This window comes from Euleptes europaea, chromosome 7, assembly GCF_029931775.1.
Source record: "Euleptes europaea isolate rEulEur1 chromosome 7, rEulEur1.hap1, whole genome shotgun sequence".
Taxonomy (NCBI): domain Eukaryota; kingdom Metazoa; phylum Chordata; class Lepidosauria; order Squamata; family Sphaerodactylidae; genus Euleptes; species Euleptes europaea.
Window position 1 is genome coordinate 74,218,645 of NC_079318.1, and position 22,947 is coordinate 74,241,591.

At 45.4% G+C, this 22,947-nt stretch overlaps 2 protein-coding genes across 2 annotated transcripts in view; one reads left to right on the forward strand and one right to left on the reverse strand.

Moving 5' to 3' along the window:
• Positions 1-22,947, reverse strand: part of MSRA (methionine sulfoxide reductase A) — a 504,699-nt gene that overhangs the window by 284,437 nt on the left and 197,315 nt on the right. The window lies entirely within an intron of this gene.
• The window catches only part of KIF13B (kinesin family member 13B), a 158,118-nt gene continuing 155,989 nt past the window's right edge, over positions 20,819-22,947 (forward strand). Inside the window, exon 1 of the mRNA XM_056853957.1 lies at positions 20,819-20,900. Coding sequence (XP_056709935.1) covers positions 20,846-20,900 — 55 coding nt within the window. The 5' untranslated portion in view covers positions 20,819-20,845. The remainder of the gene's footprint in view (positions 20,901-22,947) is intronic.

Consider the following 22,947-nt stretch of genomic DNA (forward strand, 5'->3'; position numbering starts at 1 on the left):
CCTGGGATTTCCTTCAAGGTAAAGTAGACGGACTGCAACTTACTTCTACGTGAATTTGGTTGGGGTCCCAGCCAAGACAGGCATAAATTCAAGGTTCCTGCTGAACAAACAGCACCGCAGGGTCGTTTTTGTGGCCAGAGACTGTGTACAAAAGTGATTTTTTCCCCCACCACAGTATTGGGGAAAGGGGAAACTTTGGGCCCAGTTCCCAGTTGTACTGGAGACCTTCCTCGTGGATCCATTTGCTTACTTGCCATTTTCATAAGAAGGTAAAAGGTAAAGGTCCCCTGTGCAACCACCGGGTCATTCCTGACCCATGGGGTGACGTCACATCCCGACGTTTCCTAGGCAGACTTTGTTTACGGGGTGGTTTGCCAGTGCCTTCCCCAGTCATCTTCCCTTTACCCCCAGCAAGCTGGGTACTCATTTGACCGACCTCGGGAGGATGGAAGGCTGAGTCAACCTTGAGCAGGCTACCTGAAACCAACTTCCTTTGGAATCAAACTCAGGTCGTGAGCAGAGCTTGGACTGCAGTACCTCAGCTTACCACTCTGCACCACGGGGCTCTCTTTTCATAAAAAACACACACCAAAAAAAAAACCTTTAAAAAAACTAGAAGCATACTTTTTAAATGGAATCAAAACTAGATTCATTTGAGAAAGGAGGTAGGCAAATCAACCTGAATGTAAGGATAGGTTTATCAATCTGGGATTTGATAAGTAAAATTATTATTATTTATTTATTTACATTATTTCTCACTGGGACTCAAGGTGGATTACACAGACTGAGTCAATACAATCAACAAGACGGGGGCATTCAATAATCAATGATATCGGATTTGGGTTGTAGATCCGAGCAGAAGTCTAAAAAAACAGAACTGAAGCAAAACACTCATTTCTGCAGGGAGGAAATATTCAAAACTTCAGAAAGCTTTCTTATTAAAAATAAGCAATGTGATCCAACCTTGTGCAAAGTTTATTCAGAAGTAAATCCCGCAACATCCAAACCGTTCTGTGCAGCCAACTACAGCATAAGTTCTAACAGACCTTTGCTGAAAAGGAACAGGTATTTAAAAATCAAAGCAGGAACAGATTTTGCTGGTTCAATCAGATTTCCATTTCTCATTCCAAGAAAAGAATTGTTCACCTCAAGCCTTGCTGAACTGAGTGGTATTTTCTCCCAAGTAAATATGCTGTAGTCTCCCCATGAAATCAATGGGCCTTCAAAAAGTACTTGACGTGGATTAGATACTGCATGAACATCTCAGTCCTAAACGTATTTGCTCAGAATTATGTTCCTTTAATTTCAGCGGGGCTTACTTTCCTGATAAGTATGGTTAGAAGGTCAGTCCAACAGCACAGTGTGATGGGACTTAAACCCACTCAAGTTTTAGTCCAGGACCCTTCCCTTCACCTATGAGGAGTCGAAGGGGTTGTAGGAAGTATTAAGCCAGATGTCTGCCCACATGGGGAAAAATCAAAGCTGGGAAATCTTGAATCATAATATTTTAGCAAGAGGTGTTGTGGTTATTAGCCATGATACCTAACAGGAACTTCCATGTTCTGGTGCAGTCTGCCTCTGAATACCAGCTGCTGGGACAGGAGAAGGCCCTCAGGTCATGCCCATGATCATCCTAGAGGCAACTGTTGGAATCAGGATGCTGGATCAGCTGGACCTTTAGTCCAATTCAGCAGGGCAATTCAATATCCCGTTCTCACCCCAGTCTTCCAGAACCAGATTGGTAACAAAAATGTTGGTGGGTTTCCTAGAGGCACCTGGTTGACCACTGTGTGAACAGACTGCTGGATTTTATGGACCTTGGTCTGATCCAGCATGGCTTTTCTTATGTTCCGGAGGGAGAGAGGAACACACCTATAGAAGGAAGGGCAAGAGAAGAGCAAAGTGAGCTCTCTCCCACCCCCTTGGTGATACAGAGGGAGGGGGGGCACATCTGCTTCCTCCAATCTTCCCCTACAATCAAACAGTGCCTCCAGATTGACAGAGCCTCTGCCCTGACGCTTCAATATATAAACCTACCATGGAGTACTCCCCCCCCCCACCCATCCATCCATCCACTTATTTATTGACCTGGCTTTGTCAGTCCCACTGGGGGAGACTTGGAGGCACTCCCCCCCCCACAGCAGGGGGGAGATGGGGAGGAGGGAACACTTGATTGAGATGTGTCACCACCCCACCTCTTTTCTCCCCCATCTCAGCAGCACAAACCCTCAACGGTAGCACTCACTCTGAACACATGCAAAGAGTCCAAGTGCCCCACCATTATTCAGCCCAAGAGGCAAACAGATCAAAGGGACAGAAGAACAAAAGAATAGCACCCGTGGCAACCGGGCATCCTGTTACCAATGGTGGCCAGCCTGGTGTGATTTCGGAAGCCCACAGGCTGGGTGTCAAGCCTGCCTCTGCCGTTGCCCCCTAGTGACTACTCTGAAGAGGTGCACCGTGCACCTGGACTTGGATATCCCATGTAGCATTCAGGTCCATCCATTCTAGCCCCTGGATACACCTGTTTTCTGTTAATTTTTCTAGTCCCCATCTAAAGCTTAAGCGGGTGGCCATCCCCGCCTCTTGTGGCAGTGAGTTCCATAGGTTGTGTGTGCTGCAAGATGAAATGTTTTCTTTCCATGGCCTCCATGCACTCAATTCAGAGCCTCTCTCTCCCCCAGCCATGTGCCACCCCAGCAGGTTCTCTGCAATCAGCCCAGTTCTAGATCCCTCCTGTTACCATCCATGCACCATGTTTAAACAGTGTGCAGATGGAGTAGCATTCCTGGTGGTTGCCCAACAACTGAAAAAAACCCTCCTCCTTAAAAAAGAGGGGGAGACAAACTTGGCCTTCAATTGATACCAGAACAGCCTAAGATATGAGTCTCACACCAGTTTCTGGGGGACAAACCATGGGGAGGGGCTGGTGTGCCCTCATGCCTTTCTTGTGAGCTTCCCTGAAACATCTGGGTTAGCCTCTGCTTGAAACAGCATGCTGGCCTCTTTTGATCTGTTCCAGCAGGGTTCTTATGTTATTCATTTTTAAAAGGAAACTGGATACATTCGTGGAGGATATGCCTGAACAGCTGAATAGTAACTCCACGTTCAGAGGCAGTCTACCTTGGAGCTATCACATGCTGGAGTCAAAGAGCAGAAGAGGCCTGAAGTGTTGCCCTATTAGCGGATTTCCCAGAAACATCTGGCTGGCTCAAGGATGCTGGACTAGAAGGACTTCTTGGTCTGCAGCCTCAACGCAGTTCCAATTAAGTAGAGCCCCAGTATGGCGTGATGGCTAAGGTCCCAGACTAAGATGGCGGAGACCTGGATTCCCTTTCCTGGTCAGTTATTTATTTGTTTAAAAGATTTCTGTCCAGTTGTCAAGGCAGCAAATGACCTATCATTTAAAAAGCTGAACGAAGAAACAGCCCTAACAATACTGCTGAGTATGGATGAATATGGATCACAAGAAGAAGAGTTGATTTTTAAATGCCGACTTTCTCTACCACTTAAGGGAGAATCAAATTGGCTTACAATCACCTTCCCTTCCCCTCCCCACAACAGACACCAAGTGAGGTAGGTGAGGCTAAGAGAGCGCTAAGAGAACTGTGACTAGCCCAAGGTCACCCAGCTGGCTTCATGTGCAGGAGTGGGGAAACAAATCTTAGCCTAATCTACCTCACAGGGTAGATGTGGTGAGGATGCTCAAATAGAGGAGGGAGAACAATGTTGTAAACCAGCATGAGAGCCAGCGTGGTGTAGTGGCTAAGAGCGGTGGTTTGGAGTGGTAGACTCTGATCTGGTGAACTGGGTTTGATTCCCCACTCCTCCACATGAGCGGAGGAGGCTAATCTGGTGAACTAGATCTGTTTCCCCACTCCTATACATGAAGCCAGCTGGGTGACCTTTGGCTAGTCACAGCTCTCCTAGAGTTCTCTCAGCCTCACCTACCTCACAGGGTGTCTGTTGTGGGGAGGGGAAGGGAAGGTGATTGTAAGCCGATTTGATTCTTCCTTAAGTGGTAGAGAAAGTCAGCATATAAAAACCAACTCTTGTTCTTCTTCTTTTTCGGTAGACAATAGCCTGGAATGACCTTCAGGAGTCAAGCTTCAAGGTCAACATACATTCAGTGGATTGAGAGGAGGGGCTGCAAACCACAGAGGGGGTGTATTATGACTCGCTGAGCAATAAAAAAAACAGGTGAATGACTATGGGGACAGATCAGCGAAGGAGAGGAAGCTCCCTCGGCACTTACCTCGCTATTCTATGGCCAGGACAGCCTGTAGGGGGAAAAGGTAAAATGTATTAAAAGATCAAATGCAGAACTGGATGGAAGGATAGGCAGAAAGGTAGGTGGAAGAGCAAACCTTACACGGATGGGAAGGCAGAGAGATGCAGCGCAAGAAGGAGCAGATTAACCCAAGGAAAGCCTTCAGACGCCTGATCCGGCATCTGCTGTCCTGTTTCCCTCCCTTCTCCTCATAGTCAACAAAATGCATTTTGCCTACTTGCTCCAGAAACCCAGCTCTTAAATCTCGAGACTGCCTCCAAGTCGCAACGGCTGGAACTAATCATCAGGACTGCCGACAGACGGATCATGTGGTTTAAGAAACCAATTAATTCATCATTTAAACGGGAAGACATTTACAAAGAGCAAAATGCACAGATGCAGGTGCTTTTTTGAAGATACCATGGAAAGTGTGGGGTAGCTCTGAAGTGTGGGGTAGCTGATAATCTAATAAGTCAAAGCTACCACCCATCATCAGATGAAAAAGCGTTGTTGCTTTTTTTCCAAATCAAGTCTCAAAGGAGGGAGAGGCCCCCTCTGTTTAATCGGGAAGGGGGGGGTGCCAATTTTCAATCTGAAATTCATATGTTAGTTGATTCATCAATTACATTGATTAAGGCTTGCAGCTGTCATAATAATGCACTTAAGATACCATTTATGAGCCAGAATAAGGACAGCCTTATCGTGAAAAATCAGAAAATCAGCACTTCGAGCAGCAGATTCCTGGTGGTGGCAGAATTTTCCTGCCTCCATTCTCTGCCTCTGCAAGTCATGAATTTCATCCAGTTCTATGCTGCTTTGCCCTGTGATAAGAGAATTATCTTTCTAGCCTGGAGAAAACATGTAGTTGGCCTGATCCAGTTATTTGCTGTTTTGACTGGTAAGGGCTGAAAGCAACACTCCCGGAATTGGCCTGGACAATCCTGAGCCTCGGTTCTGCCTGGCAACTCCAGGAGTCAATATTGCATACTACTGAGCACCACAAGTGTGTTTTTAATGTTTTTTATAATCATTATATTGTAATCCACTTTAAATTCTGCAAGGGAGAAAGGTGGCTAATAAATGTTTTCAGTAACTAATAAGTAATTTGCTTGGCTAGACCTCAGCCCATGAAATTACTGGCTCAAACCACAGAGTCCCAAGCTCATCCCCATCACTAGGAATACCCATAAAAATATATGGTCAAAGGCTTTCGCATATTGGGACAAACTGGCGAAATTGAATTTTACTAATATAGTGAACGAGTTATAGATGCAATTTAGAAATTTGAAAATATTTTTATGTGTTTAATTATATACTGCTAAGACACTTCTCCGGAAGTTGGGGTGGAGGGACACTTTTAGGGTGGGTGGTGGATTTTTAGGATACTTTAAAATGTTTTTAACTTACTATATAAGGAAGTCTGAAAATTTTGTTAGTGTTTGTTTGTATTTTTTCTTTTTGTTTTGTTTTATGTTATAAAAATTAATAAAAAATTTAAAAAAGAAAAGGAATACCCTGTTCCATCCAGGGAGGAGGCAATCTTATCAAAGAAAGCCCCCCCACACACACATATGCACCAATTCATAGCCACCAGGATGTTCCATGTTGACTAGGTATCAATCAGCAGTGGCTCACAGGGTCACCATATGGCATCCCAGACTCCCCAGAATGAGGATCCAGGTCTCCATGGGTCACCTCTGCCAGACAGAGGGAATATCACAATTGTTGGTGCTTAGAAGGAGGAGCCAGCATGGTGTAGTGGTTAAGGGGTCAGACTAGGATCTGGGAAACCCAGGTTTGAATCCCTACTCTGCCAAGGAAACTTGCTGGGTGACCTCATCCCTGGTATTCCTTGGAGGATGGGAAACCACCTCTCTACCTTTAATGAGTCTCTACCTTTTTCTCTACCTTTAAGGTAGCTTACAACCACCTTCCCTTCCTCTCCTCACAACAGGCACCTTGTGAGGTAGGTGGGCTAAGAGAGTTCTAAGAGAACTGTGTCTAGCTCAAGGTCACCCAGCAGGCTTCATGTGGAGCAGTGGGGAATCTAACCTGGTTCTCCAGATTAGAGTCCATTGCTCTTAACCACTATACCACGCAGGCAATGGCAAACCGCCTCTGAATGTCTCTTGTCTTGAAAACCCTATGAGGTCACCATAGGTCAACTGTGTCTTAACAGCAAAAAAAGGGGGGAGACTTTAGTGGCTCAAAATGATGATGTCATTGACCAGGGCAAGCTGCAAGGACCTATCTATGGATCTATCCCTCTCCTTGGCCACTCAGCGCTGATCCAGTATCACGTGTTCCGGATCTCCTATGGCTGCACCTCTTCAGACTACAGGTGGGGGAATCACATAGTGGAATATAACCCAATTTAGAAACAAAAGCAAAGCATACTCCTTGCAAGCAGCATGTTAGGTTAGACTTTCTGGTTGAGCTGACTTCTGGTAGATTCTGGTTAAACCTGGAAGTGGAAATAATGGAAATAAAATTTTGGGATACATTTTGTCTAGTCTGAATTATTTTTCCTTCCACTTGGGATAATTTATGCATGTATTTTTTAAATTGTAGCTTGCCAGAGTCCAGGGATCAGGGCAACCTAGGAATTAAAAATAATATAGATGGAGCTGCCATCTTCTGAATGAGCCCAGGAGCATGAGATCTGACCAGCAGCAGGTTTCCAAGATTTCAGGAGGAAAGGGAGCTTCCTCGCCTTTGCTCTCTGACATCTTTTAAAATTAGAGAGGAGAAGGAGAAGGAGAAGGAGAAGGAGAAGGAGGAGAAGAAGGAGGAGAAGAAGAAGAAGAAGAGTTGCCTTTTATATGCCAACTTTCTCTAAAGGAAGAATCAAACCTTCCCCTACCCACAACAGACACCCTGTGAGGTAGGTTGGGCTGAGAGAACTTTTTTTAAAAAAAAATTTTTTATTGCTTTTTATAAGTAAACAAAAAAATAAAACAAAAATAAAATCATAATACAATACAAACACACACACACACACACACACACACATATATATATAAAGAATACAAAATCACACAAAGAGCACTATTACATCCATTGCTAATACATTATAAACTATCCTTTATAAAAAATATAGCACCCAAACCTCCACCACCCACCTTTGTGCCTTCCACCCTAGGACTTCCGGAGCGGTATTATGACAGTATTTAAAAAATATATTATTATATTCACTTATTAACAACACTTTAGTCTATAATTCCTTAACAATACCTGTAAAATCAGTTTTTGCCAATTTATCCCAATACGCAGCGGCCTTAGACCATTTTTTTTTTAATTCATCCATATCTTTACAGTGTAAAGAATCTGTAAGTTGAGAGAACTTTGACTAGCCCAAGGTCACCCAGATGGCTTCATGTGTAGGAGTGGGGAAACCAACCCTGTTCACCAGATTAGCATCTGCCACTCGCGTGGAGGAGTGGGGAATCAAACCTGGTTCTCCAGATCAGAGTCCACCACTCCAAACCACTGCTCTTAACCACTACACCACGCTGGCTCTCCTACTTGCAAAGCTCTAAACTATAGTCTAGGGTTGCCAACTCCAGATTGGAAAATTCCTCAAGATATGGGAGCAGTGCCTGGAGAGGGCAGAGATTGGGGAGGCCAGGGAACTCATAGGGATATGATGCCGTAGACTCAGCCCTCCAATGATGCCATTTCCTCCAGGGAAACTGACCTCTGTCTTCTGGAGATCTGTTGCAATTCTGGAAGAACCTCTGGCCCCACCTGGAGGTTGTTCATGATACTATAGCCCTTCCCTAGAGGCAAACAGAACACCTACCTAGCACTGTCTACTCCATCTTGACAATGCCTTTGTAAGGAATCCCAGCCTTGCTATATTTTAAGAGATGGGAAGGATCCAGTCTGGGACTTCTGATGTGAAAAGAATATGCTCTACACAACATTTATGGCCAGTTACTGGCCACACTGAACACAAGCATGCATCTCCCCCACTGGCCATGCAATTACTGGGAAGACTGAGATATTAAGCAGGGAGCAGCCCGATCTAGCATCGGACCTGGGTTCCAGTTGCCTCTGTCACAAAGCTCACTGAGCCAATCACTCTGGCTCACCCTATCCTACCTCCCAGGGTTGTTACATGAATACAGTGGAGGAGGGGGAGGATCACATAAGCTGCCCTGTGCTCCTTGGAGGATTAAACATGTGATAGGTGTGATAAGGGTGTGATAGAGTCTCAAGTGCCGGCACAAGATTTCCAGGGAAATCCTTTTTAAAGCCACATGAGAAATAAGCTCATTTGAATTGCTTTGATCTATAAAAAGAACGAGCGGTGTCATTCGGTTCCCCTTGCTTGGACTGTGCTGTCACCCTGCCAAAAAATCAGTATCAGTTGAAGCAAGGCAAGCCGTGATTGCAGCGAGCATCGTATTATCAGTGCAGTTTTTGCCTGGGTGTCTCCTCCCTCCCTCTCTCCCTTTTCTCAGCAACCGAATCGCAAATCATCTTAACTGCTCTAAATTTAGCATGCTGGAGTAGCCCATAAAACCATTCTTCTGCCAGCGTAATTGCTTGGAATCAAGGGGGCAAGCGGAGCACTAAGGGAATGCCCGGCCCCTGCCTTTTTCCTGGAAGCACGCAAGAGTGCTGGCCTCCACACAAGAAGGCCCTTTGGCTTTCTTTTATTATGAGCAAGGGGCATTCCGCAGCCGCTCTTAGGATGGCTTGAAACAAAGGCGAGGCTGCTGTTCGGCAGGCAATCAGCTCTCCGTTCTAAATAATGTATTTCATAGATTGGTTTCCATTTTCAAACCTGCTCCATCCTGAGGATTTAGGGCAAATAATGCCAGATTACACACACACACACACATCCCATAAAACAACAAGGTAACACCAATTAAAATATAGGCTGCTGTGTGTGCACTGTTGCACATACTATTGAATCTTGCTCTGTATACATAGACGTTGCACAGACATTGCATAGGTGTACAGCTGCTCTTAGCATTTCATGGCCTTTGGCTCCACTGTTTACAATGTTGTTTTTCTGTATACCTGCGTATGTATGTGTGTGCATGGGCCTTGTATCTTACTATTTAATCTTGCACCGTATGTGTGTGTGTGTGTATAAGATTTAGCCCTCGACCATTAGTGCTGTAATTATAGTTTTGCTGTTTTTTTCCTTTTGTTGTTGCTGTTTTGTCCGCTTTATGTTTTTGTGTGTTCTTGTGTTTGTGATCTGTGATTGTATTTATTTCTGTTCATAACATTAAAAAAAAAACCCCCTGCAAAAAGATTTAAAATAAATCTTGCACCGGCACTTGAGAATCTATCACATCCTTATCACACTTATCACACACTATTGCTTCACCCTTCTTAAAAGCCAGCTCACACATAGTTAACGTATTAACTCTTTCTGAAAGCCCCCCTCGATCCAGGAAGTTCTACGAATTGGACCAAGAATCCTCTAGCTCACTTATCCCCAGCATGGTTTCCAGGAATGCCATGGAGCCAACAAATATGCTTCCGGGTGACTCTTGCCCCACCAGCTAACAGAGTGCTGAGCTCTCAATAAGCAGGCGCATCACTGCCCATGCACCCCATGTCTGGCCACGGACGTTTCTATATCTCTGGACCTGGAAACCTCTCCCTGTGGCCAAGTAGAGAACAAATGTTCCTCTTTCTTTGGAACCCAAAACCAATAAGGAAAGAGCTAATCCCTCCTCTCCGGCCATTTTGTGATTGACTCTGTCTCTCAAGGCAGCCATTTTGCAAGGAGAGATGTCTGCAGTCGCAGTAAGTGGCCAATGGAAGCTGGGCCGCGTGGCTAAGAACCTAAGAGCCTTGCTGGAGCAGGCCAGCGGTCCATCTAGTCCAGCAACCTGTTTCACACAGTGGCCAGCCCTGCAGAGCCATTAAAACAGCACAGATGCCGCTGCTAAGGGTTATCTGCAGCTCGATTTCAGCACCACCAGTTGTGGTGTGCCTGTGGACAGCTCCCTGCGCTCTTGTGTCGACGAAGCTCCTCCAGTCGGTGGGATGTTTTCCCATTCCACGCCTAAGTCTGAAATCAGACAGTGCGCTGCAAAATGCAGGAAGGATATATGTTTGTAGAGCAACCTTCCTGCAAGGTCCCCGGTCGCTTCAGAAATGTGGTGTAAGTGCACTGAGACCTGCCTGCTCTTCAGCGGCATACAGAAGAAGAATTATTCCGAATAAGAGCTGCAGATTCACATAACCAGTCGGAGGTGCGACACTGTTACCTGTAGTAGCCCACAGTAACCCAGTTGTGCCACCATGCACAGAACTGCACTTGACTATGGGGAATGTTTCACCTGAAACTGCCCTCTCGTGGTAAGATGTGGTATTTAACAGGGAAAACAGCCACACTAATAGATTTATTTAGAAGTGTTTTTTGCAGACTAGAACCCATTTGAAAGCGGCCCGTGCATGCACACACCCAGGTATACAGAAAAACAATGTTTTCTGTCTACCAAAAGGCCATGAAATGCTAGGAGTAGCTGTAAACCTGTGCAACGTCTGTGTATACAGGGCAAGAACAGAGTGACTCACTGTTCCATCCAAAAACACTTTCCTGGCAGTAAGGTCTATCGAATAGACTTGAGCAGGATTCTGAGTGGGCCTCCTTAGAATTGCTCTCTCATTCACACCAGCAGCCATGGGAAACAACAGAATGATTCTAGCTATGTTTTGCTAACAGAACAGCTGCAGAGGGGAAGAAACCCAGGATCCCACTTGAGTCCAAACAGGAACCGAAACAAACAAGTGGGGACCCGCATGAAACTTGCGGGAGCAGCTATCCCATTCCTTCTGCCTTTGCTTCCTCCCCTTTCCCCCTACTTCTCTCAGTCTCTCAACTCTTTCTCCCTCCTGCCAGGCCTTGAGTTGCCAGCCTCCAGGTGGAACTTGGAGATCTCTCGGAATTGCAATTGAACTCCAGACAACAGAGATTCGTCCCCCTGGAGAAAATGGCTGCTTTGGAGGGTGGGCTCTGTGGCATTATACCCCGCTGAGGCCTCTTCCACCCCCAAACCCTGCCCTCCTCAGACTTCATCACCACAAAATCTCCAGGAATTTCTCACCTTGGAGTTGGCAACCCTAGGCCTGGCCCCAGTGAGTCCTCCCTCAAAGGCCAAAATAGGCCTGGAAAGGGCCCTTCACCTTCCCCCTCCCCCTGCCTTTTACTAACAGAAATGAAGCCTGGGAATACTGTGGTTGCCTAGCAACAGCCACTGGGGAATCCATTGCTTAAAGCTACAGGCACCCCTTTTATCATTTTTGGGTTTTTAACCCCTGCCCTCCATGTTTTGTATTTTTTAGATTTCAAATTTTTCTGCAAACCTGGGGCTCTTTTCAGGTTTATAGAAAGATCTTGCTTGCCCATTCACAGCTCCAGTCACTGGATTTAAGTATCCAAAGATTTGGCTGACTTTGCTATTAGAATATATGATTTGCTAATAAATTCTGATGCAGCAGTTTCATGCTGGAGCCTTTTTAAAGCCTTTTTGTTTTGCATGATGGCTTTTGGGGTGAGCAACAGTGTCCTGGGAGACTGAAATGTTCTCCCACTGTTTTCTGAATGCTGCTGTATTTACTGCAGCTTTGTGCCTGTTTGCATAGAACTGGTTTATCCTATGATGAAAAGAGAGAGATGTTGCTGGTCAGTGAGGTTATATATCGCATCGGAGGAAGAGCAGATGAACGACGCCTTGATGGAAAGGCTAATGTTATTAGGCCCTGTAATACTTTTGCATGAGCGGATGTGGCTAATAGGATATTGTCTTATTTATAATAGTGCTGGCTATAGCTTATACAAACACATTTATATGTATATCTGTCTATATATCTCTACATCTATATCAATACCTATAGGAAGGAAGGAAGGTGGCATGGTATAGCACGATCTCATCAGATCTCAGAAGCTAAGCAGGGTCAGTACTTGGAAGGGAGACCAGAGGAAGGCAGTGGCAAACCACATCTGCTTCTTACTTGCCATATCTCCATAAGTCAGCTGTGACTTGACAGCACTTTACACACACACACACACACACATATCAATATCGATCTATATATGGCTAAGAGACAAACCACCTCTAAACATCTCTTACCTTGAAAATCCTATGGGGTTGCCATAAGTCAGCTGTGACTTGATGGCAAAAAAGAGAGCAAGAGAAATGTATCATAATTGCAATATAAATAAATGTAGTCCTGATTTTCATCATATATATTTATACGATGAATGTTATGACAATTAATATCTGAAACACATTTTTATCAGTGGGACCTGGATTAAGGTTAAAACATAGATCTAAGCTATGCCGGTTGGCAGTAGGTCACCCAGAGAGCAATCCTAAGCAGGAATACTCAGAGGTAAGTCCCATCCTATTCAATAGGGCTTACTCCCTTAGGACTGCAGCCCTAATGAGGTTCACAACAGAGCAGAGGTGGGCCACGATCAACATTCAATGCCACACCAGCTCTCTTTCCACCCCATCAGTCCAGCCTGAAGGATGGCTTGTGGGATTTATGTAACAGGAAAGGCAGGGAGAAGGGTCCCATCCATCTTGCTTATTTCATTTGTTCAATAAATCCCAAGCTGTGGTGTTTATTTCTCTCTGTCTCTGTCTCCCTCCCTGATATTTGTTAAGCCTTTTATGACATTCTTCCCACAGCTTTGAGACTCCTAAACATTTGACAAAGAAATCATTAGTTTAACAGAGATTACCCACCTTTGGTGTAGACTAAGACAATTATCCACCCACCCCCCAAAAAAACCTATATCACTGTTTCCGTACAATACATAAAGTTTCTGACTCATCTTTCCTGCTGCCATGGGATTCTCACAGCCAAATAGTCCACCCTGTGACTTCATGCTTGCAGGGCATAGAGACTCTGAACATGCTGGAGGGAATCCATTTGAACATGTCCATCAGTGAAGATCAGCCTTGGAGGCCTCACTCTATCTCCTACCTTCTAAATCGAATTGGGCCTTTTCTGTTGTGATGCCTCAACTATGTACATTATTTATTTTTTATTATCTCTATAAGATTTACTCAAGTATTATCAGTGCCATCCTGATAATATTAAACGTCAACAACACCAACCATTTTAACTGGGCCTGGAAACAAGCTGTATGGTCCTGTAAGATATGCTACTGCTACAGCATTAATGCTTCTGCTACAGCATTTTGAAACAATTGACATCTCCATATCATCCCTGTGAAGAGAACAACATGTGCGCGGGTCTTGGGCTTGCTTTGTGCTGGGCTGCAGTCTGTGATTCTGAATTTCAAGAGGGAGAGGTTAAGATGCCCCGTTTCCAGCCCTTTCTATGCTCCAAATACCACCTTTCTATCTATTGCAGAAGTACCTTAGCCGTGTCAATGTCCCCCATCAGAGAATAAGTACTTTGACCTAGTACAAGCCCAGTATGTCAAGCAGATTACCTTCTCATCTAACGTTCTATTATGTGATCCAGAATCAAATTACAGTGCCTTCTTAACAATAGCTTCTTTTATGCATTAAGGGCAGTCCCAGTGATTCAAGTACAGATCCTGAAGGAAGAACTTTGCAACAATCAGAGCGGGACCAGTCCGGCTATAGCCCTGCCATAGAGCTCGACCTGGAATAGGGGGAGGGGCTACAGTGTGATAAGTGAAATCTACAATTTTTGTTATCCCTCCCCTCCTGAATTCAGATCAGAAGCACACTACTCATCTAAATAGACAAATTAAATCCTGGCATTGATTGGTGTCTTTGCAGGGGTGGGGATATATTTTCATGCCTCTCAAACATTTTAAAAATCGTTCTCTAATTCAAGCTGCTTGTTTACTGGAGCCCAAAATAGACAGGAATCTTGGGGTACCTTAAAGACTAACAACTATTTGTTCCTGCATTTGCTTTATTTGTTTGTTTGTTTAAAGCCCACCTTTCTCACTGAGACTCAAGGTAAATTAGGAAAAGTTAATGCAATCACAGGATGAGACCTCTAATAAGCAATGTAACAGGACTTTTCTTGCATTAGAACCCACTTTTTCAGAAAGGTCTGAAGAAAGGAGCTCTAGTCTACCAAAGCTGATGCCGGAACAAAATTTTTGACAGTCTTTAAAATGCTGTGAGGTTCCTGGTTAATTCTGCTTACCATTCAAAGCAAAGGGAGATCGCCCCCTAGTGCCCAACACCTACTATTTGCGGACACCGCAGAGAGTAGAAGGAAGAAATTCATTTAGAACTTCTTTGAATGGAGCACCTTGTGTCAGGGCCCACCTGAACTTTGGAGGTTTCCTACGCATACTTTTTTGTTTTTGCTTTCCCCACTCATATTCCACATTCTTCATCCAAGACAGAATTGTGATCAGGTGGCTGGAAACTTTACATTTTTGCCAACCTCAGGATGTGGGCGTGATCCATACAGTTTGAAGCACTGCATTTGCAGCTGGTGTGGTTTCTTAAAGCAGCCATTTGTAGACTCTCTACCTTCAGGGGACATGTCCACATCGACCCATCTCCTGATGAATCCTTCGGCATCTGCCAAGGAACCTGTGTACACCACAGATGATTCTCAGAGTATGTTGTAGGGGACACACTCGGTTTGCACAGAGCGTCTCCCTGCATCAACAGAGAATATCCTAAAACACACCCAAGAATGCTGGCACCCAAACATTGCAGGGGAAGACTGGTAATGGTATGAAAGCCCTTTTCAGGATGTTTGTCCAACTTTACTTATCTCTTCACTACGGAAGGGCCGTAGCTCAGTGGTTGAGCATCTGCTTGGCATGCAGAAGGCCCCAGGTTCAATCACCGGCATCTCCAGTTAAAGGGACTAGGCAAGTAGACGATGTGAAAGACCTCTGCCTGAGACCCTGGAGAGCTGCTGCCAGCCTGAGCAGACAATACTGACTTTGATGGACCAAGGGTCTGATTCAGTAAAAGGCAGCTTCATGTGTTCATGTGAAGTCCCAATAGGTTCCGTGGAATGCAGAATGAAAACCCCTAGCCTTGGATCATCAAGAATTAGCCAGTATCATAAACCAGATAAAAATTATGAAAAGGCCATTGATATAGCTCAATCAATAGTTGTCATTTAAGAAAACTGTCCAATGCATGGGCTCCAGGGTGGGGTTGGAGGGTACTTGATACAGCTGAAGCTAAATAAAGGCTGGGTCTGATCAGTGCCTGAATCGGAGACTCGGCACCCGACAGCCTGGCACCAGGTTCCCTGCTGAGCAAGTCGCCTGTGGGGGGGAAAGGCAAGGAGGTAGCCCCGCTGCCTCCCCAGGGTTGCATTGTGGCCGCAAAGCCATGTGCACACCAGATGCCGCAGCCGTCCACCACAATGGGCAGGATCACTGCACTCAGCCTTGACTCTGCACTGGGCAGAACCTCCACCATAGCCAGGCCAAAACGCCTCTGAAGAATTGGAGGCCGGGCCAGGCACCTTGGGGACCCCAGGGCCATCTTCAGAGTAGCAGGAGCCACCACCACTAGGGTTGCCAGGTCCCTCTTTGCCACCTGAAGGAAGTTTTTGGGGTAGAGCCTGAGGAGGGCAGGGTTTGGGGAGGGGAGGGACTTCAATGCCATAGAGCCCAATGGCCAAGGCGGCCATTTTCTCCAGGGGAACTGATCTCTATCGGCTGGAGATCAATCATAATAGCAGGAGATCTCCAGCTAGTACCTGGAGGTTGGCAACCCTAACTGCCACCCCCTGGCCCTGCTGCAACAGCTGCGTGATTCAGGTATGGGGGCGGAGTGGCGGGAATTGAGTGAGTAATTGGGGCAGCAGCAGGAATCCTCCACCCCCGTGAGTTTCTTGCAGATCCCTGCTTATAACTTAAATTTCCTTGCCGGTTTTGTAGATGCCTATCAAACTGTTCAAAACATTAATTAAAATGTTAAAGTGAAAACGGTACGACTGACACACCGCAGCATATAATATGTAAACCCAAATGCACCGCTTCCTACTATACATCCACCTCACTTTATTTAGAACCTGCTTCATTTGTGACAAGTCTATTCAAGCAGTGGGTTGGATCCAATCCACCTGGGAACAAGGGCAGAGCAAGGAGGCCTGTGATGGAGCAATGGGCTTTAGAGAATCTGACACACAACCTCCCTCGAATTTCAGATGCATGTGTGGTGCATACATATCTTTTTCCTGCCATTCCAGGTGCAAAACAGCATCATAAGCTGTGGAATAGAAGAAGAAGAGGAAGAGGAAGAGGAGGAGGAGGAGTAGTTGGTTTTTATATGCTGATTTTCTCTACCTTTTGTTTTAAGGAGAATCAAACTGGCTTACAATCTTATTCCCTTCCTCTCCCCACAACAGGCACCTTGTGAGGTAAGGTGGGGCTGAGAGAGTTCAGAGAGAACTGTGACTGGCCCAAGGTCACCCAGCAGGCTTCAGGTGTAGGTGTGGGGAAACCAACCCGGTTCACCAGATAAGAGTCCAACGCTCCTAACCACTACACCATGCTGGCTCTCTTAGAAGGTTCGCCATACTAGATCGCATGCTCAACATTTAGCTGCAAAAAACTCAAATGGTGCTTCGGTCAGTCATACCATTTGAAGTATACAAACAAAAGAGCCAGTGTCATGCAGTGGTTAGAGTGTTGGACCAGGTTCTGGGAGACCAGGGTTCAAATTCCCACTCTGTCATGGAAACTCACTGGGTGATCTTGGGCTGCTCACTCTCTCTTAGTCTAGCGTACCCCACAGAGTTGTCGTAGGAATAAAACGGAGTAGGGGAGAATGATGTTGTAAGCTGCTTTGGGTTTCCACTGGGGGGAAAGTGGGGCATAAATATACAATAAATAAATTTGACAGACAGACTGGTTGGAGCAAGGCTGCACTTAGAGGAGAGGGGATCACATATATTTGGGATGTGTGTGGATGTGTGTGTGATGGAAGCTGTTCCCAGGCGGGAGGGGATACAGCAGTCTTTACCAAAGTCTGTGACACCCACCCCATCCCCACAGGACAGGCAAAACAGCAGGCTGCAGATTGGGAAGCAGATTGGGAAGGGAGAAAACAGAGGCAGAGGCAGAAATCCCTGGTAGAAGACGAAGGAGCCAGACTAGCAATGCCAGAGCCTAGCAACCTCACAGGACTGATCCAGAAGTATGTGTGTGTGTGCTGTGTATACATATGCCTTTGTGTATGTGCATGTGTTATCAATCCCAGCTGATCATAACAAGCATAAATACCTGTGAAGATTGCCAGGCATAGTGATATTCCTGGTCAAATGCTTTAGAAAATCTCCTGCCATTGGTTTTTACAAAAAGACATCAGTGGTTTGCTATAAAAGTCTTCCTAGACTTCAACTTTAAGAGTAAAGTTCTCCCTTTTCTGCAGAAGGATCAGAATTGTGCTAAATTATCAAGAAACTTACTGTCCTTTGACTGAAATACTTTCAGTGCAATCTTATGCAGATTTACTCCAGTCTAAGCCCATGGAGATCAATGGGTTTCGCCTGGAGTAACTCTTTTTAGGATTGCACTGTTAGTATACCTGTGATGGTTACTGCATTTCCATTTGCATTACAGATACAGATATTTATAGCTGGTTTTCAAAACATTACCCTCACACACAAAACAGTCTTATACTAAATCAGACCCTTTGTCTGTCAAGGTCAGTATTGCCTACACTGACTGGCAGCAGCTGCATGCAAAGTATATGCTCTTCCACTGAACTACAGCCCCTCCCCTTGGTTCTTAGTAAATTAAAACAATATGATGCCAAGTCTACAGTTTTTTACTTATATAACCAAAATCAGTATATTCTGATCAGTCACGTCAGAAATGTTCTACTGGGAATCCAAAAACGAGGGTGCATTCTCCTCGTCAGCCACAAGGTGTCAACATAACCTGCATATTTAAAGTTGTACTTTACTGCTACAGAAAACTTAACCCCCATCCATCCTAAACGTATTCACTTAAACAAGAGCTTTATCCACAGTGGATAAACTGATGCCCCCAGGAAGCCCCACAAGCAGGATGCAAAGGCAATAGCCTCTGATTTTATTCTTACACTCACTCACAATTACAAGGAATATTTTAATTTATCATTTATTTATTGACTTAATTTATAGTCTACCTTTTTCATTGAAACTCAAGGTAAAGATAAAGGGTCATTACTGACCCATGGGGTGACCTCACATCCCAACGTTTACTAGGCAGACTATGTTTACAGGGTGGTTTGCCAGTGCCTTCCCCAGTTGTCTACACTTTACCCCCAGCAAGCTGGGCACTCAGACCTCGGAAGGATGGAAGGCTGAGTCAACCTTGAGCTGGCAACCTGAAACCGACTTCCGTCGGGATCGAACTCAGGTCGTGAGCAGAGCTTTGACTGCAGTACTGCAGCTTACCACTCTGCACCACGGGACTCTTCAAGGCGGATTATCCATTTTTGTGTTTAGGGGAAACGTCCAATCAAAAGTGCACTAGCACCAGGATTACAAAATTGAGAAACAATGCACACACACAAAAACTGTCTAATGAAATAAAAACAGCCCCTGAATAATCATAGCGGAAAATTCTGAGCTAAGAGGGACCTACAGGCTGACTCAGCATAAAGAAGCTTCATATGTCCATGTGAGACAGACATTGCAGGGATCCAGCGCGCATGGAAGTCACTGAACCTTTCCCCCTAACCATCAGTGCCAATGGTTATGGTTAGTTAGCAGCAAAGAAAATATATCTATTACTTAACATCACTGGCACTGAAAACTGGTTCAGTGGCAAAGACCAGGTGAGTTGTTTACTTTAAACAAAGCCCCACCTATAAGCCATCCATCTGCCTGTTTTCTTCCCGCCTTCTCTGTGTCTCAGTTTTGTGGCAGTGAATAGACAGGCATACCGGTATGTATGACTGAAGTTAGAATATCCATTTGTTTTAGACGACTGATGTGCATTTAACATCCCAACAATATTATCTTCCATTTTAAAAAAAATGGTTTCTAGCCCTTATGGCTACAGGTGTGAAGTAGATGAACAATCCTAGTGAAATCTCAGAAACCAAAATGCGTGGCCAGGTCAGAGGGTGGTTCCAGAGCAAGTGCCGGTGTAGGACGTTTTGGTGACTAACAACTTTGGGGGTTACCGCACTTGTATTCCCAGCAATGTATTAAGAGTCTGAAAATGTTATAAAAAATACTGTTCGCACTTTCTATGTATTCCCACCGATGTATTAAGAGTTTGAAAACGTTATAAACAAAATACTGTTCGCACTTTGTTTGGCCCCTTTAGCTGTGAAGACGTCTTCCAACCATTTATAAGCCGTAGTATCCAAAAACCCTTTCAAAGCGATGTTTTTTATAACATTTTCAAACTCTTAATACATCGCTGGGAATACAAAGTGCGGTAACCCCCACAGTCTTTACATCCTTCTAAGCCCAGCATCTTCAGTGTACTTGGAAGCTGCTTTAGAATGCGTCAGACTATTGGCCAATCTAGCCCTGTATTGTCTGCTCTGACTGGCAGCAGCTCGCAGGCAGAGAAAGGTCTTTCCTAACCGGTAGGGAAGTGTTGTCAAGTCTTGGTGACCCCGCTGGTTCCATCATCACGTCCTAGACGCATCATTTTGCGTTTTTAATATAGATTAACATATTCCTGCTTTAAATTCTGTTGTTAGCTGCTTTTAGCCTTTTCAAGAAAGGCGGGATTAAAATTTTTTTTAAAAAAACAAACCCACTAAACTGGCAAAAATGGATTTTACTACTTTAATTAGTGAGTTATAGAAATTAGTTTTAATATTTTCATATTTTACAATTAATAGATATTTTTAAAACTGTTAAGACACTTCTTCGGAAGTCGGGTGATGGGTCGCTTTTTTAAGGTGGGTGGTGGGCCGAAGGGGTATCTTTTTGGCTTTCATAATTTTGTAACTATGAATGTACGAATAAGTATACAAGTATATAGTATATATATAAGTATATATAGTATATAAGTATATATAGTATATAAGTATATCGAGATACTCTTTTGTATTTTCTTATGTTGATTTTCTTTTTAACGTATTTGTATTTTTTGTTCTGAAGAAGTGAGCTGTGGCTCACGAAAGCTCCTACCCTACCAGAAAATATTTTTGTTAGTCTTTAAGGTGCTACTGGACTCTTGCCCTTTTTGACTACTGTATTTTGTGTGTGTGTGTTATGCTATAAAAATTAATAAAAATTTATATATAAAAAACCAAACAATAAAAATTTATATTAAAAAAAAACCGACCTGTTTGTAAGTAAACCTGCCTTCAGCGCACGTCCACACCCATCCCAAATTTGAACTGGTACTTTGCACGCCCAGCGGACCACCCGCGTGTTTTCCCGGACTACAATTCCCAGCAAGCGCCATGCCCGCCGGCTAGGACTACATTTCCCGTCCTGCCCCACGAGACGTCGTGTCAAGGGCCCTTCAGGGGAGAAGGAGGAGGAGGGAGTCGTCGCGGCGCGCGCTGGGTAATGTAGTCCTCGAGGGGAGGTGTCCTCCCCCTCAGTCCGCGCTCCTCCTCCGCTCCCAAGACGGAAGCCCCAGGAGAAGCGGAGAGGAGCGGCGGCAGCAGCAGCAGCAGCAGCAGCCGGGCTGGCGAGATGGGGGACTCCAAAGTGAAGGTGGCGGTGCGGGTCCGGCCCATGAACAGGCGGGGTGAGTTGGGCAAGGGTCCCCCTCCCAAAACACGGGGAGGGGGAAGCAACCTGGACTCTCAGAGGGCAGGAGGGAGGGGAGAGCCGGGGGGGAGGGGGGTGATTCAGCCCCCCTCCCCCAGAAAAGTTGTGTGTGTGGGGGGAAACCTATCCTAAAAACGTAGCAGAAGACTGGGGGGGAACAGACCACCATTTCCCCTCCCCTAAGTTTAAGCCTGAACTGACCCTAGAAGCTAAAATGACTCAACTGAGGCTGCCGTGTTTTGGTCGCATTATGAGAAGACAAGAGTCATTGGAAAGGACAGTCATGCTAGGAAAAGTGGAAGGCAGCAGGAAAAGAGGAAGACCCAACAAAAGATGAATGGGCTCAATACAGGAAGCCACAGCCCTCAATTTAGAAGCTAAAATGACTAAACTGAGGCTATCATATTTTGGTCATGTCATGAGACGACCAGAGTCACTGGGAAAGACAATCATGCTAGGAAAAGTTAAGGGCAGCAGGAAAAGAGGAAGACCCAACAAGAGGTGGATTGACTCGATAAAGGAAGCCACAGCCTTCAGTTTACAAGATCTGAGCAAGGCTGTCAAAGATAGGACATTTTGGAGGACTTTCATTCATAGGGTCGCCATGAGTCGGACTTGTCGGCACTTAACACACACACAAGTTTATGGGCAGAGAGGACTCTCTCTCTCTTCCCCCCTCCCATTCAGTTTGTGTGTGTGTGTAAAGTGCTATCAAGTCGCAGCCAACTTATGGCGACCCCTTTTTTGGGGGGTTTTCATGGCAAGAGACTAGCAGAGGTGGTTTGCCATTGCCTTCCTCTGCACAGCAACCTGGACTTCCTTGGTGGTCTCCCATCCAAATACTAACCAGGGCTGACCCTGCTTAGCTTCTGAGATCTGACGAGATCAGGATCCCCTGGGCCATCCCGGTCAGGGCCCATGCAGTTTAGTGGGAGTCAAAGATACCTGGGGGTGGGGGGAGCAGCAGGTAGCCTGTGAAAAACTGGGAAAGCTCTCGGTCCCCAAAACAGGAGTGACATTACTGCCCCCAGCAAAATGGGTAGGAAGGGAGCAGCCCCTGAAAGGCTGATGAGGGTGCGGGAGGAAGGCAACTTTTCACCCAGAAAAAGAGAGGGGGAAAGAAGAAGCCTGCGCTACATGTTAAGTGGGGGAACTGACGCCCTTTAAGAGCGTGCTGTGATCTCCCTGAAAGGGCGAGGGTTGTCCCAGGATATATGTGGGGAAAAAGGTGCCCTCTCAAACGTTGGAGGAGGTGAAGGAAGGAAAGGTCTCTCCACTAGGAAGGAGAGCGTTCACCCTATAATTTGGGAGGTGGAGACAGGTAGAATGTCAGTCCTGAGCGGGTTGTATTTGGACAGGAGGGGAGAGAGGGGGGTTCTTCTCCAAAATTAGAGAGCTTGGTGAGGTGCAGTGGTTAGAGAGCCGGACCTGGCCTGCGGTGGAAGCTTGCAAGGTGATCTTGGGCCAGTGACTTTGTGTCAGCCTCACCTGACTCACAGGGTGGTGGTTGTGTTGAGAAAACAGAGGAGGGGAGAACAATGTCGTAAGATGCTTTGGGTTTCCATTGAGGTGAAAGGGGTGGTGTAAATGTCTAAATGAATAAAAATAAGGAAGAGACCGTCCCTTGCTTTTGAAACACGTGTTCTGCAGAGATTCCCCCCCTCCCCATATAAGAAGGGAGGCAACTAGGAATTTGGATTTGACAGAAAGTATTACAGGAAGGGGAAGGTAACCCTTTTTAGACTGGTGGGGAGAGTCTTTCCTCTTCCCTTGGGGAGAAGGAAAGAAACCTTTTCCTTATTGTACATGTGTGTGTGTGTGTTCAAGCTTCGCAGCTGAAAATGAAATTAGGTTACTCCATTATCCTGTGTTGATCAGATCAGTACTAGGAAATGGGATCCAACCGCAACACCTCCGCTGCAAATCTTCTCTGAGCACAATTTTCTTTTTCTCTTCTTTTTCTCTGCTGGGCTTTGTAACAGGTGTCAACAGACGGGTGGGGTAATAGGAGGCACATGGAGGTG